The 15,214-nt window shown below is 32.8% G+C and overlaps 1 protein-coding gene across 1 annotated transcript; it reads left to right on the plus strand.

The window, feature by feature from the left end:
• Positions 1 to 410: 410 nt before the first annotated feature.
• Positions 411 to 10,625, plus strand: LOC126976165 (uncharacterized). The gene is made up of 8 exons (XM_050824396.1): positions 411 to 760; positions 990 to 1,085; positions 2,527 to 3,292; positions 4,857 to 4,930; positions 5,675 to 6,037; positions 8,013 to 8,270; positions 9,203 to 9,371; positions 9,903 to 10,625. The coding sequence occupies exons 1-8, from the start codon at positions 593 to 595 to the stop codon at positions 10,490 to 10,492; spliced, it is 2,484 nt and encodes an 827-aa protein (XP_050680353.1). The 5' UTR covers positions 411 to 592; the 3' UTR covers positions 10,493 to 10,625.
• The last annotated feature ends 4,589 nt before the right edge of the window (positions 10,626 to 15,214 follow it).

The raw sequence follows: 15,214 nt of genomic DNA on the forward strand, positions 1-15,214 counted from the left end.
AAAGTTCGCCAGTTGAACAGGAGAGCAAATGTCGCCCAAGATACACGTTATTCTCCTGTTTAACACCAAACCTGAAAACCATGGCTTTTCGAATTCTAGCAAATAAGTTACCCTTTAACTTGTTAGAAATTGACCATGCCTCTTTCCAAGATACCTGAAAGAAATGTTTTGGCAATGCACACACAAATCATGGGCATTGTTATAATAATCTGCCATATCTCCACATGATATAGCTTCGTTGGCAAGCTTGTTCGTTTAAAACAGATCAAGACATTCTCCAGTAAATACAGGATTCTTGAGTATGTAAGTGTATTTATTAAATATATTAAGTAGTTGTACTCTGGAGTCTGGTTTCTATGATTTGAGCATATTGTTAAATGTCAATTCTATGCAAGTGGGTAAATTGAAAATTCTCTTTGATTTTCAGCCATCTTAAGTTGTGCAATGTATAATCATAAAGTATCTGTATGTGTGAATTAATAATAAAGTATCTGCTTTCTGAAATTTCATTACACTTTGTATTTGTGAATATCTTTAAATTTAGAATTAATCGAATTTCTGTGTAAATAATTTCATAAACTTAGCGTTTAAAATGAGAAGGGTAGGTGGAAACCGAGGAACCGGTAATAGCGCTCGTGGCAACTCTTACAACCAATATTCCGATAGAGATCAAGGTTTTTCGGGTTTTTCCAACAATGATTCTTCCCGACAAAACACTATGTATTCCAACTCGTCGACACCTTTTTCGAATCAATACCAAGTAAGTTGGTTTATTTTTTACGTAAAGTGTAGGCAATTTTATTAAATTTACCTATTTCATTACTTTATAAAAGATTACAGCTAGCATTTTTCTGTTTATTAATACTTAGTAGTGAACTAGTATACTTTTCATACTATGTTCATACTCTGTTGTAATTTTTTGTGGTCAGATTAGTTACTATCAAGCAATTTGCACATTTCTTTTAGTCCCTTTCTTTTCTTTACTTCAGGACATGGATATCGAATATGAGATATTTAAAAGAAAACGGCAGATGATCCAACAAGAACATGAATTGCTTGATAGAGAAAGGGAATTTGTTGCAAAGGTAAGTGTCCTAGATTAATTTTGTAATTGTATTTTAATAATAAGTGCCCTAATTTGAATTTTATTGTTGATTTCACTTCATAATTGTGTTACATCAACAATTCGACTTCAACTTCAATTCAACTCTGCAGCAATACAGTTTTTAAAACTAGTGTGGAGTGTAGATTGATATCTTTTGTTGTATTATTACTTCTTTTGTAACAGGCTTAGTAACTTGGCACTTAAGTAAAATAGTTTAAAAAAAGTTTGTAAAAGTTTTACATTTTATGTGACTAGAGAGTTTTATGAGAGATAAGAGTTTTAGTTTACAGGGTTCCCAATGATTACCCTCCAGTATGGAACTAAAAAGCTCAATCAAAATTGCAATAATTATTGAAGAGTTATCTAAGAAAATACTCTGTTTCTTATAAAAGGCATTTATTTGTTGATTCAAATTGATTCCTTTAGAATTATTTTTGATGTAATTTCTAATATACTTGATGCTATTATTATATTTCTTCATTATAAGTTTCTGTCCAAGTTACTTATTTTGTGTGTTTACATTATATATATTTTAATAAATTAATATTAACCTATTTAAGTATGTGATATCATATTAGCTTTTTGGCTATATTGGTATTGTAAAGGTAAGTGGATTTGGGTTGGATGAAATGATAAGAGTATTGTTTTTTGTAGCATTCTATATCTGAATTTGCAGTTGCAATACCCAAATACTATAGTAAATATGTATACCTATTTCTACTTTATCAATACATACTCAATTTTTTAGTTGAATATGCCTTTCTCAACACTTTTACTAACAATTGTTCAGTTAATAAATGCTGTCATTTAACCTCTTTACATAAAACGCTGTACTTTTGTATATTAACCAGATTTTTTTATTTACATATTTACTTATATTAATGTTTTACAGAAATGTATTCATAATATTATTTTATTGCAATTGTTGTTGTTGTTGATCAATTTATGTGAAGTTTATCATAAATATCACAAGTTATTATTGGAATTTTCTGGGACCAGTCTTTGTAAGTTTGAAGGTTTATTGACTGAAAAATTTCTATTCCAAAAAAGAATAAAAATGTTATACTGCTAAATGGTAAAACTGTTAAAACAGGCTAAATTTACAAAATTTATCAGTGTTTGGGTTGTTTCCGAACTATAATTCCTATCATGAATTTTGCTCTTGCCACTGGCAGCATGAAATATTTGTATATGCATGAAATGTGTACAGGGTCTCGGATGATTACTCTACAAAACAAATGTATGCAAATATTTGATGGCAAGTCTGTGAGAGGAAAACTTGTGATAGATGCACAGATGTTGCACCTTTATAAAGTATCAGAGACCACTGGGGTTACTGACTTTGAAGAGGTGACACAACATAAATATCTCCCACCCTTAAGATGTCTTAATCATTTGCCAATTTAATTTTATATTTTCAGAGAGCATATGAATATCAGAATCCTACAAGTTCATATAGTTATCCAACAAATGACTATAGTCAGAACTTATACCAGCAGCAAGGCTTTAAACGTCAGGCTGTTGAGGATTCACCACGAAGGCATTTTAATCAACGACAAAATCAATCACCAAGAATCAACCCCTGGGCAAATGGGGCAGAAACAACAATTCACCAGCAACAGACAAGTTACTCCACTAAACTCCCATCACTCTTGCATATTGCATCAAAATATCCTTCTTCAAAATTCAATTCGAGACCCAAATATTTTCCAAAGCAGGAACAACAGTTCCCTAAGCAGGAAAAACCATTTCCTAGGAAGAATTTTAACCCTACAAGGGTCACAAAGTCAACTGTACGTTCTGCATACATTAAGCCAAAGCCCAATAAGCCTGCATTTAATCCATTAACAAAGGACATAGTTCTTCGTCCTTCTGTGCCTCCCTCAAATAAAGTTAAAGGCAGATTAGAATTAGCCCTTGGAGAAATAGTAAAATTGGTTAAAATATCAGCTACTGAACAAGAATTAATGAAATTAACATCTAATGCCGAGAGGGTCATGAAGAGAATTATCCGTGAGAGAATATGGTCTCTTATGATGAACAAACCTGTTAAATTCTCTGAGGGTATTGTCAAACTTTACCGTGAGAAATATCCGGAAAGTACTGACCAAGAAATAATCAAAGCTGCCTTGGAATTGCAGAGCTGTTCCTTCACAAATTTTGATTCTGTGCCTATATCAGATACAGGTATTATATATAATTTGTGATATTTAAATATCTAGACTAATTAATATTATTCTGCCAAATATGCTTAACTTGTCCCTGGTCTGATATAGTCTGCAACAAATACAACACAAAAAAAATGTGTACTGTTACTTGATCCAATATTTGATATGGGATCTGTCTTCTACTATCTGTCAGTTCATGTTCTGAAAAGCAATTTGTATTGATGCTAGATGATTACTTTAATACAACCATACTGGATCTTAACAGTTTGTTACTTTTAAGTAATATATCTCACTTCTGGATTATAGATTTGAAAGAGTGACATCTCAAGTCTATTTCTTGCAATTATTGGTGTTGAGCAGGTTTTCAACTGTAAAGTAGATCCTGCAAATGGAGCCACAATCTGAGAGTTGAACAAGACAATATACCAAGATTTATGGTATATGCAACACTTGGACGGCTCGGATGGTCAAAGAGAGGTGCGGGTTCAAGTCCCGTATTGTCCATAAATTTTGGAACAAATTAAATGTGGGTACTGGATCTTGTAAATCAGTTATTACTAAAATCCAGCTGTACTGGATTTTATAAACCAGTTTATGGTTGCAATGGTATTAATCTAATTGTGTTTATTCTGTACCAAATAACAATGTTGGTTTAGTTTTATTATTATTATTTTGAAGCTTCAATGGACCAATAGGTAGATCTGTTTACTCTTAACTGTCGAACCAATACAATTCTTTGCCACATACTAATATATTATTGCTCTTGTGATTCTTCAGATGTTTTAAGACAGTACGGCTGGTGACAACATGTCTTTATTCCTCTCTCGTTTGTCCCTTCCATAAAAAAAATATTTCTGAGACTAATCAGGAATAAGGTATTTTAGAGCTGTACATATATGCAACTGTTATGAGTTATTGAGGTGAACAGGCGAAATTTTACATTAAGTTAACCAAGCTGCACAAATGTCAGGAATGCAGTGTTATAGGTAGCTTGCTCGCTTGGTGTTGCTTCATTGTGTGTCTTATAGCTCACCTTAATAGGCATATAATATGATCCATGATAACATGGAGAGCATATTTTTCTTAACAGTTAAACAGCTATTAGTTTTTCAAGCAGACATCATACTGCTGTGTACTAAGTCAGATATACATATTGTGCATAACTTACCCAGCCTGGCAACATTCTTGTGATATTCTGGTGTTGATTGGAAGTATTAGTGACAGTCGTCACTTAACATTGAGTTACCCATTCATTATACATACTTTCATTTGTGTTTCTATAAAAACTGCGTAACAATAAATAAAGTGATAGAAAATGTAAAAGATGTTCCATTTTGAGTTTTCAAATGTTTAATCTTATTTAAGAAGCAACAAAATGAGCATGCCATTTACGTGCAGTGCCACTCAGGATTCAGACTAGAACTTTCTTGAGGTTTGGTATATTATTTACTTACAGTTATTAAAAAGCACCAAACCTCATGGCATTAAGACGTATTATTTCTGGGCTAGAATAAAATATTTACTAAAGATTAATACAGCACCAAACCATGTATTTATTAAAAAAAATATATTGAACATTTCAGATACACCAGAGGTGTTCATCAAGGCAAATTTCTTGCGAATACTGTCAGACAAAATACGTTCTGTTTCCGTCCAAGTAAGTATTTATTAACATTATTATACTCTTAATTATAATTTCATCTTATTACATATATGATGAATATGGATGTTTGTTTCCGAGTCATGGATGTTTAAATGTATTTATGTATGTTTATATGAATTTATGTATGTTTAAGTAAGTATATTGTATTAAATATATCATTGTCTTGTAATCCATAACACAGGCTATATATGCTTAACTTGGGGCAAGATAATTTGTGTAAAAAGTGTGTTAATATTATTATTATTATATAAGATAGATCTTCAGAAATTAAAAATAACTTGATTGAAGAATGAACAACAACACTGATAAATACAATTAAATCTCACAGCAAAACAACAAATATAACTAGAAATAAAAAATAATACTATAATGTGGTAAAAACAGAAAATACTTTGAATTTGTGAAGGAAATATGGTGCTTGCTCAAAACAAGTTAAATAAAATTAGAAAAATTCTTGCACTACAGAACTGCACAGTATTAGTAAAAGAGCACTATATTTTTGAGCTGTTTATTCAGTGATTGTGGGACGGTTAGGCAATGAGGGACTGCCCGTTACTTGGAGTATGCGGACCCTGCCTACATTCATATTGTACTATATTTTGAATAAAATTATTCCACGATATTTATTCACCAAAAAAAAAAATGTTTCGAACCTAAATTATATTATTAATATTAAACAGACGCTAAAATATAAAAGTTAAGCTTAAGCTAAGCTGTAATTTAATTTTCTATTTTCAGTTAACAAAAGCCAAAACTGAAGTGAGTGACGTAGTGATAGTTGATGACGCCTCTGTCGATTCGGAAGTAGAGAAAAAAGATGATGAAAAACCTATTGATGTTGATGACGTCGTAGTAGAGAAAAGTAACAATCAAGATACTATTGATGTTGATGAAGTAGAAGTGGAGATAAAAGATAACAAAGAACCTATTGACGTCGATAAGCTCGATGAAGAGAAAAAAGGTGATCAAGAACCAATTGATGTTGATGAAGAAATGTCACCTGATGTGGAGAAAGATATGGCAACTATAAAAGAATACAAAGAACTTGTAAACCATATGCTTAATGGAAAGGTTGACCGAGCTATGGCAAGGCTTAAGGATGTAAGTAACAAAGCTTTGAATATACTGTATTTGAAGTGTATTAATAAACAAGCTAGAAATATTTTTTATCAACAAGTACCATCATTGATATCAGTAAATTGTGACCAAATAAAACAAAGTTTTGTTTACAACATTGTCAAAGGATATTTTTGCGATATTTAAGCCTAAATCCTACATTGATGACATAATTTTGTGCCCATTACGAACTTCATGACATTTACCAAGTCGTGTAGCAATATGTTATGTTATTGTCAATCCATCCCTATGGTAAATCAATATATTTCTATCTATATATTTATTCATCGCATCATGTGCACTTTGTTTTTCTCCGAGATACAGTCAACAGGCACCTAGCATTCATTGACCTGATTTCCCACCCAACATCACAACACTTGCCACAACCTTAAATATTATCTGGATGTTTGCTGTTACTCTACAGAGCAGGGAACTTTCGTCTAGGACAACCGAACTATGGAAAAAAGTCCTTACACAGTGTTTAAAGGACAACACTTGCAAATACGTCCTTACATCAACATAATAAACTGACAAGGCTATGGTGATTTCTCTATTTCTCCTCTCTACAGTGATGCTCGAGAATTTGCGTGGCGATGATCACTTCCTATTACGGGACCATACACTAGATACTCCTTTACTTTCCACCTTGTACTACATACATATTTATTCAGCTTTCCTTCATCCTCTGCCACACTCAGCATCTTTTTCCATTTGTAAGCATACTCCACTTTGAACACCCAACCATAGCTTATTGAAAACATTCGGGCATCGGTGAGTCGTCTGTAAAGCCCTCACTTAGTTACTACTTTCAATGTCTCTTACAGACTTTTCTCTTGTAACCAAACTTCCATTGAAACTCTTTCATTCACTCTCCCGTCTCAATATCATAAAATATGATTTATCAAATGTACCAAAATATTTTTAAATATATTTAGTCCAAAGTAGAGTTAAAAAATAATGTGTATAAGAAGTACCTATCAATTCTATCAATGTACGAAATAATAATAAAACCTAATAATAATAAATAAATCAATAATACCTAATCTGATGTTTTATCAATCATTTTCATTTCAAAAAAACCTACTGCTGTAGTGTTTTGGGCATAGCCCATAGAGTAATTGTTAATGTACTTGCAATATTAATTCAAATTGATTTGCCCCATAATTTATTATTTAGTTGTAACAACTAATTTCAAATAGGCATTGCATGTGTAATGCTGCAGTTACCATTTTGAGAAAAATAGATTGTTTTTGTCTTATCACTGTCGGCAGTTTAGTGATATAGACAAGGAGATAAAGATATTTTTACAAAAATATTATTTCTTCTATCTTTCATAGAAACAGTAATTGTTTTATTGAAACATAAAATATTTTCGTAGGAATACCGAAAGGCAGGTGCATATAGCAAAATTATTATTATATTATCTTTATTAATTGTAAATGTATGGTACGCAAAGGAAAAAATCGCGTTTAATTATTTTACTCGAAGATAGCTATAATAATTAGTTAACGTCTATAATTTATAACCAATTATAAATTAACGAATATGGTCATTTTAGTAGTAAAATAACATTAAACAATAAACAGTCCTTAAACTGGAAAAAAACAAAGAAAAATGTTATATTAAAGAAAATAACTGCCTCTGACACTACATAAACACGCGAATAGAGCATCCCTATATAATTTAATAGATCCCAAAATAGGGCGCTAGGCGTGTGTCCGCACTACCGGTAAGACATTTATGAAATGCTGCACAGGATTGATTATCCTTTCTGAGGTTTGCAGTGAATATGTTAAGTTTACTTTCTTTCCTGTTGTAACAACCCATGAGAACATTCTAAAGTTCTTTTGTGTTATATGTTTTTTGATAATTTATTGACATGGCATTCCTGCGACTCTATAACATATAGATACAAATAAATTTAATATACTTATCATATATTATACAACTTCTATTCTAGAGCTTTTTAAGAATGCTGAATGAAGACCAGGATTTTATTGAAGAGAAACGTAAAATTGAGGAAGACACGGTGAATATGGCCACTGAAATATTGTTAGAAAAAATGAAGCATAGAAACAGTCCGAAGAAAAATGACGATGTAATTGAGGTGATTAATGACAATAGTCCGATTGACTTAACATCTGACAAGGATGATGAGGGGGTTTGTGAAGGCCCTATAGCCGACAAGCCTGAAAATGATTCACCATTTTATGTCAAGGTAATTTTTTGTATTGTTATTTGCCATGGCTACAAGATTCATTAGACACCATTTATATACTCGTGATTAGATTATTCTCAAAAATAATATTCTGAATATTCCAGCTGTCACTAAAACACTTCTTACTATAAGTAAAGCCAATCAGACCAGATAATGTAGACAGTTTCAGTGGTTCAAAACATTTCTATCAATACCTTTGAATATTTAAAAGAATTGCTATCTTTCAAAGGTTGTCTAGATTCCATAACTAAAATCAACAACTTACAATAACAGCTAAAATCAACAAGAAATAACAGTACCTAACGGATTAATAATAACAAAAAAATTAAGTAAATACCGAAACGAAAAAATACGTATCCCTTTCAACACAATTCAAACAGGAATGAACATGTTTACAAAATGGAGGACCAAATAACGACAACTGTGGTACCGACTGCTTTCCTGTAGCTCGAAATGCTCAACAACAGCAGTTTTCGACAAACTGCCGCAATTGCTGCGTACGAGTGATAAGGGCAGGGATATAATTGCTTCGCTATTGCAAAGTAACTCAGTAACCGTCCGTTTGTTTACATTCTTTATCTCGGCTCATTCGCCTTCGTGTGAGTAGGTACTGATTGTTCAATTCGTTTGCTGTCAGTATTTTTATACTTTAAGGGTTATTCTCAAATGATGTCGTAAATAATAAACAAGCTGAAGAGCACACATGTAACAGCAAGTTATGTCATACTCCACCTTAGTGATCGAGACATAAGGTCGAGATTCGCTTTCCCTAGTACTCTATAGGAGTTTTAAAATTCACGAAAATTCGAAGTGACCTACTTAACAGTTATTTTTTATAGCAAAAAAACATGGTGTCCTAATTTATTACTTTTTTTTATGAATTTCTCAAAACCTGTTGCTGGGTCAGCTAGTAATTTTTATAATTGTTTCAGGTGATTGGTCAACCTAAACTGCCCACGCGATCTGCATGCTACAAGTTCCTACGGCAATTTAACCCCGGGCCTATCAAGAAACATAAGACCATTCCCAATTTGTTGGTCGTATGTCTCAAAAATAAGGAGGATTATGAGAAAATTTTGCTTAAAAGTGGAACTGTTATAGGTGAGAGAATATTCCCAATCTTTGTATATTTGCAGGACAAACTGGCGGAGATTGTTTCGGTTATCCCAACCCCTTTGGACATGTTTGCCATGCTAACTTAATATCATTGCTGGAGACCATGTTGTAGGGTAGGTCATCCTCTGGTCGAAAATATAGCTAATTGGAGAGTCATGACACATGGATTAGCCAAGTGTCATGTAGGTATAGCTAGCTATATATATATAAATATATATAATATATGTTGATGATAGTAAGTAAATTAATTATATATTGTGATTGTGGTCGATGTTATGTTATATGGCCACTTTTATATCAACTTTCATGCAAGTTCTCTTATGTCTTATTTATTTTTGGCTGTCCTGGACCACTTTATTTATATTACCGATATACGAGTATATCATTGAATAAATGTAGGGTTATGGAATTTATCCATCCTCTCTGTATGACGAAAATACTTCGTCAAAATATTCAATGATGTATAAATAATCATAATAGCAACATGTACATTAAATAATGTGTACCTTCTTGCAGGATATGATAAACTCATTGTAAATTCGGGTGAACTTGTGACCCCAGAAGCCCAGACTCAAAAAGATCAACAGAAAAAGGATGACATTCAAACCATTGACACAAAGCAAGACCAAGAGAAATCAGAATCTGTCGTTGATGAACCCTCTGGTACAGATTCAGCAAAAGCATATGAAGAAAACCAATCAGATGGTGATAAAAATGATACTGAGACAGATGAAAGTAACAGCCTGAATATAAGTGATACCCTTGATGCTCAAATAACTTCTCTTCTAACTGCAGTCAGAAAAGAATCTGAATGTGAAAGTAATAAAAAGGAAATAGACACTGCAGAAGTTATTAATCTTACCGACACAAACCATGAAGAACCAAATAATGATGACAATATAGGCGAAAGTGTCTCCAAAGTTAATGCTGCTGAAAATCAAGATAATACTGATGATCAAGACAATGAAATTGAAAAGCAGGATAAAAAAATTGCAGGTATCACTAATGAGAGTGGACCAGCAACTCCAGTTAAAGCTGCAACTAGACTGGCCAATTCAACTCCTAGCTCAATAAGAACTAGAAGAGCAAGTCGTCTGGCAAAATAATTAATTTTGAAGTAATTAAGATATGCTTGCACTTTTATTTAAACTCAATTGTGTGTAAGAACATAAGTGATTGAAACATTGAAAAGGTGTTCGAGTTGTATTTCAAAATAATTATAATTACATAAAAATGTTATTTATGGGTTTTAATACAAAATAACATCACACAACCTTTAGTTTTACTCCACATAATATTCACAACTGTGAAGTCTGGAGCAATATATTATTTTTGCTGGACTTGTTGAATAGATTCTGGTCATTTTTAATTGACCTTTCTGTGAGTTCTAGATACCAAATAACATTCGTTTATTAATTCTCAATTTTAAGTGCTATAGGGCTTCTAAATAAAACAATGGTAGTTTGAATAAAGTGTGATTTTTTGCTGCATGAGAAGTTTCGATGGTTGTGTTCTGTGGACAGGTGAGAATGTTAAATTGTGTTGACACCTTTGTTCAGTAAGGATTGGCAATTCACCATGAATCATTTAACCCCAGAACAACAGTTCCAAATTGTCTCCTTTACTTTGAAAAAATTAAATATTAAGTCAAAGTCAAAAAATCTTTATTCACTGTAAAACTTTATAAGTTATTTAGTGCGTCAGGATGAAGTACAAAAGTTAGAATAGCATTCAAATGAGTATAACAATATTCATTAACAAAATTTAAAACATTAATTCCAACTATCTTTATCATTCAAATAATCTTTCACGCTATAATAGGCCTTTGATGTTAATTTATTTTTTACGATACATTTAAATTTTTTAATAGGTAACATTTTAATTTCATTTGGGAGTTTATTATAAAATACAACACAATCCACTTTAAAAGATTTAGCAATTTTACGGAGCCTAGTAGATGGAATTGCGAGTTTATGTTTGTTTCGAGTATTGACACTGTGTACATCACTATTCTTTTTAAATTGGCTAATATTTTTATGGGCGTATAGGAGGTTCTCGTATATGTACTGGCAGTGTACTGTCATAATATTTATTTCACTAAACTTTTCTCTCAATGAATCCCTTGAACGCATTTTATAGACTGCTCGAATTGCTCTTTTCTGTTTTATGTATTGTTATATGTTTTCAATATCTGCAGCCCTACCCCACAATATAATTCCGTAAGACATGACACTATGAAAGTAGCTGAAATATACAAGTCTAGCCGTTTCAACATCGGCTCATCAGCTGCCTAATTTTTTTTATCGCAAATACTGCAGAGCTAAGTCGATTACATAAGATTTTTATGTGAGCACCCCATTGTAGCTTAAAGTCTAATGTAATGCCTAGGAATGTTGTCGTTTCTACTACATCAAGTTTTTCATTATTAATTTTTATAGGTGTTGGTTGATGCTTTATATTTGGAAGTGTAAACCTTACACATTTTGTTTTCCTTTCGTTTAAAATTAAGTTATTAACATTAAACCAATTTACTACTTCAGCAATGTCGTCGTCAACCTGACAAAGTTTTTTGCTGGCGTTTTATTTTAAATAACAAAGATGTATCGTCAGCAAACAGTATAATATCATGTTTATTTTGAATAAGGTATCATTGACGTAAACCAGGAACAAAAAAGGACCCAAGATTGAGCCCTGCGGTACACCCATCGATATGATAGAGCCAGTTGATCTTTTTTCACTATTATGTTCGCCAAGTTGACTGTTTGCTCAACTCTCGATTACTTTTTATGGGGATTTGTTAAGTTATTAGTTTATGCCGTATAAGCCAATATTCAAGCTACCATATTGATGCCATACGGCCAGATTAATTGGAAAAAGTAGTGAAAAATGTAAATGATCTAATTTGACTGTGTAACTCGTATCCACGGCGGACATATGCAGGAAATCATATTTTAAAAATAAAAAATTCATATCAACAATATTTCTGCCTTGTATTAATTAGTATTAAACACCCAATACCTAAAAGTTTAGCGAATTAAAAAATCAGGATTCACAACTTCTTGATTTTTCTTAATTAACAAAAAATAATCTATACTTAATAAAAACTGGTCAACAAAGAAATAATGAAATAAAACGCAGCCTTTTTGAAACATTCCTTGTGTAACTTTTGTTAACAATCACCACCGCTTTCGAGCGAGTCCTTTGGCTGATGGTGCCAACATCTCACCAATAAATATACTCTTGCTGTAGGACAGCAATCGGATGCAGTTATGGGTGGTAATAGAGATTTTTGTTGTATCTAGGCGAAAGGCGCCGCAGTGGTTACAGATATTTTTTTATCGAAGAGTAGGACAAACGACCTTACGGGTCTCCTGTTGTTGGTATTCTCTTGCAACACTAGAGGAATCACAGGAGCATTGCCAGCCTTTAAGTAACGTGTACGCGCTTTTTTTTGAAGGAACCCTCCCGGTGTGGTATCTTCCGGAAACCCCGCAAAAGGAAGCTCATTCCACAGCTTTGTTGTATGTGGAAGAAAGTTCCTTGAAAACGCCACACATCCAGATGGTGAGGGTGAGATTTACCAAATGCAAAGAGAAGTCTATGTGGTTTATTTATTTACTTTATTGGAGACAAAAACAGAAACAAAAGATTAAATACATATACAAATTATAACTAACTAAAATAATTACAATTATTCCCTTGGAACGTCTCACTGAGAACATAGATGTTAAAGATAAAAGCGACATCTGCTTAGGTGCAAGCGTGCACGTACAATTTACAATACAATTAAATAAATTAATAAATTTCGTTTATTTCAAAGATTACATATACATTTTTAGTGGTTGAGACTTCCCAGTAAGTCCAACTTCCTTAGCAGATAACTTTTTATTTAGTAAACAATATAGAAATAAACAGAAATGATTAAAAACCAAATTTTATAATTAATTGTGTGTGTGTGTGTGTGAGTGAGTGAGTGTGTGGATGTGGGTTTGAATTGGACCTTTGATTGGGTACATCTATGCAATGCGTGTGTGTTCATGTCAGTCTGATCAGAAGATTTTCCACTTCATCATAAGCAAGACAAGTTAGCCAATTATTTAAAGCTTTTCTGCATAGATGTCATGTCATAGGATATATATTTAGGACACGATTTATTTTATTATATAAGAACACTGATTGACAACTAAACTGTCGTTCAGCAAAAGTAGTGCGAACAGTAATGGTATCTGCTACTTTATAATTTCTTCTATTGATCAATTTGGCGTGATCTAGCGGAAGTGACTTGTGGACGGCTGAAATGATGTTAAGAACATAAAGTTTCCTAATTGTCAAAAGATTACAAGTCAAATAGAGTGAATTGTTGCAAATCTTAAAGGCTTGAAGTACATGACCTTGAGAAGTGATCTTTGAGCTCTTTCCAATTCTAAGAGGCTTATCTTAGTTGCACCGCCCCATACCGGGATGCAGTAGGTGATCACTGATTGAGCCAAAGCGATGTATATTTTATTAAGGACTGTGCTGTTCATAACGTGCCGCAGAGTTTTAAAAATCAACATAAGTTTTCTCACCCTGGTTATGACCAGTTCGATTTGGGAATGCCAACTTAACCTTTGGTCAATCAGGATGCCGAGATATTTGGTACAATTCACCTTTTCTATGGAGGGACAGTTACAATTCAAATCGTGTGGGTTGGAGCATGAATGGATTCTGATATAGAAGTCTTGAACGGGCTGGTATCTGTCATGTGGAGAGAAACACATATATTTTGTTTTTGATATATTGAGTGACAATAGATTTTGGTTTAGCCAATTCGAGACTCTTTTAAGGCCCATCTCAGCCTTCCTCTGTGCGGCTTCCCACGAGATACCAGAGAAAAGAATGGCTGTGTCGTCAAGTGTGAGTGAATATACTCGCCCCGTCGATCTGGAGGTTACATAGGTCGTTAATATAGATTAAAAAGAGTGTCGGGCCAAGGACACTGCCCTGCGGTACGCCAAATTTCACATTTTCCATTGTGCTGTGTTATAGGTCAACCTTAACTTCCTGTATTCGGTCATTTATGTAGCTGTCTAGGAGAGAGAGGGCTTTGTCACGAATGCCCAGGCCCTCCAATCTGCGCACAAGAATAAACTAGTTTATAAGACAACTGAGAACAACTCCGGCAGAAATTTGAAATCTAATACAACAAAAAATAATAACTTGAATATAAAGCATAGCACACCCGTATTAGATAAATTTAATAATAAAAAATTTATTTACCTGGTGCACCAAAATATCCAGGGCTTGTCTGGGAAACACTTGGAAATTGAGTTGTTTTTAAATTAAATGATATTGATATACTTTGTTTAACAGAACATTGGTTAAAAAGTCATCAGCTTATGTTTAATTTTGGTAAGCACCAGGTTGCTAGTTCGTTCAACAGACAAAATGCAATACACGCAGGCTCTCTAATACTGATTCATAACAGTTTAAAATATAAAGAACGTTCTGATATTGTGAGCCTGTCAGTTGAACAAACTATTGAGATAGCCTGTATAGAGCTTGAGCAGCTTGTTGTAATGAGTGTATACAGACCACCAGCTGCATCATATGACATTTTTGAAAAAATTATGGATGAAGTTTTATTTAAAATTAGTAATAAAAATAATAAAAATATTCTTGTTTGTGGAGATTTTAATGTCAATTTATTAGTTGAATCCGGCCTGAGCACTAAGCTAATATCCCTATTTCGATGCTATAATCTAGTAAATTTATTTTTAGAGCCAACTAGAATTACAGTGACTACATCAACCTGTCTTGATAATATATTTACCAATATTGTTCCACAG

Source organism: Leptidea sinapis, chromosome 39 (genome assembly GCF_905404315.1).
Source record: "Leptidea sinapis chromosome 39, ilLepSina1.1, whole genome shotgun sequence".
Lineage (NCBI taxonomy): Eukaryota > Metazoa > Arthropoda > Insecta > Lepidoptera > Pieridae > Leptidea > Leptidea sinapis.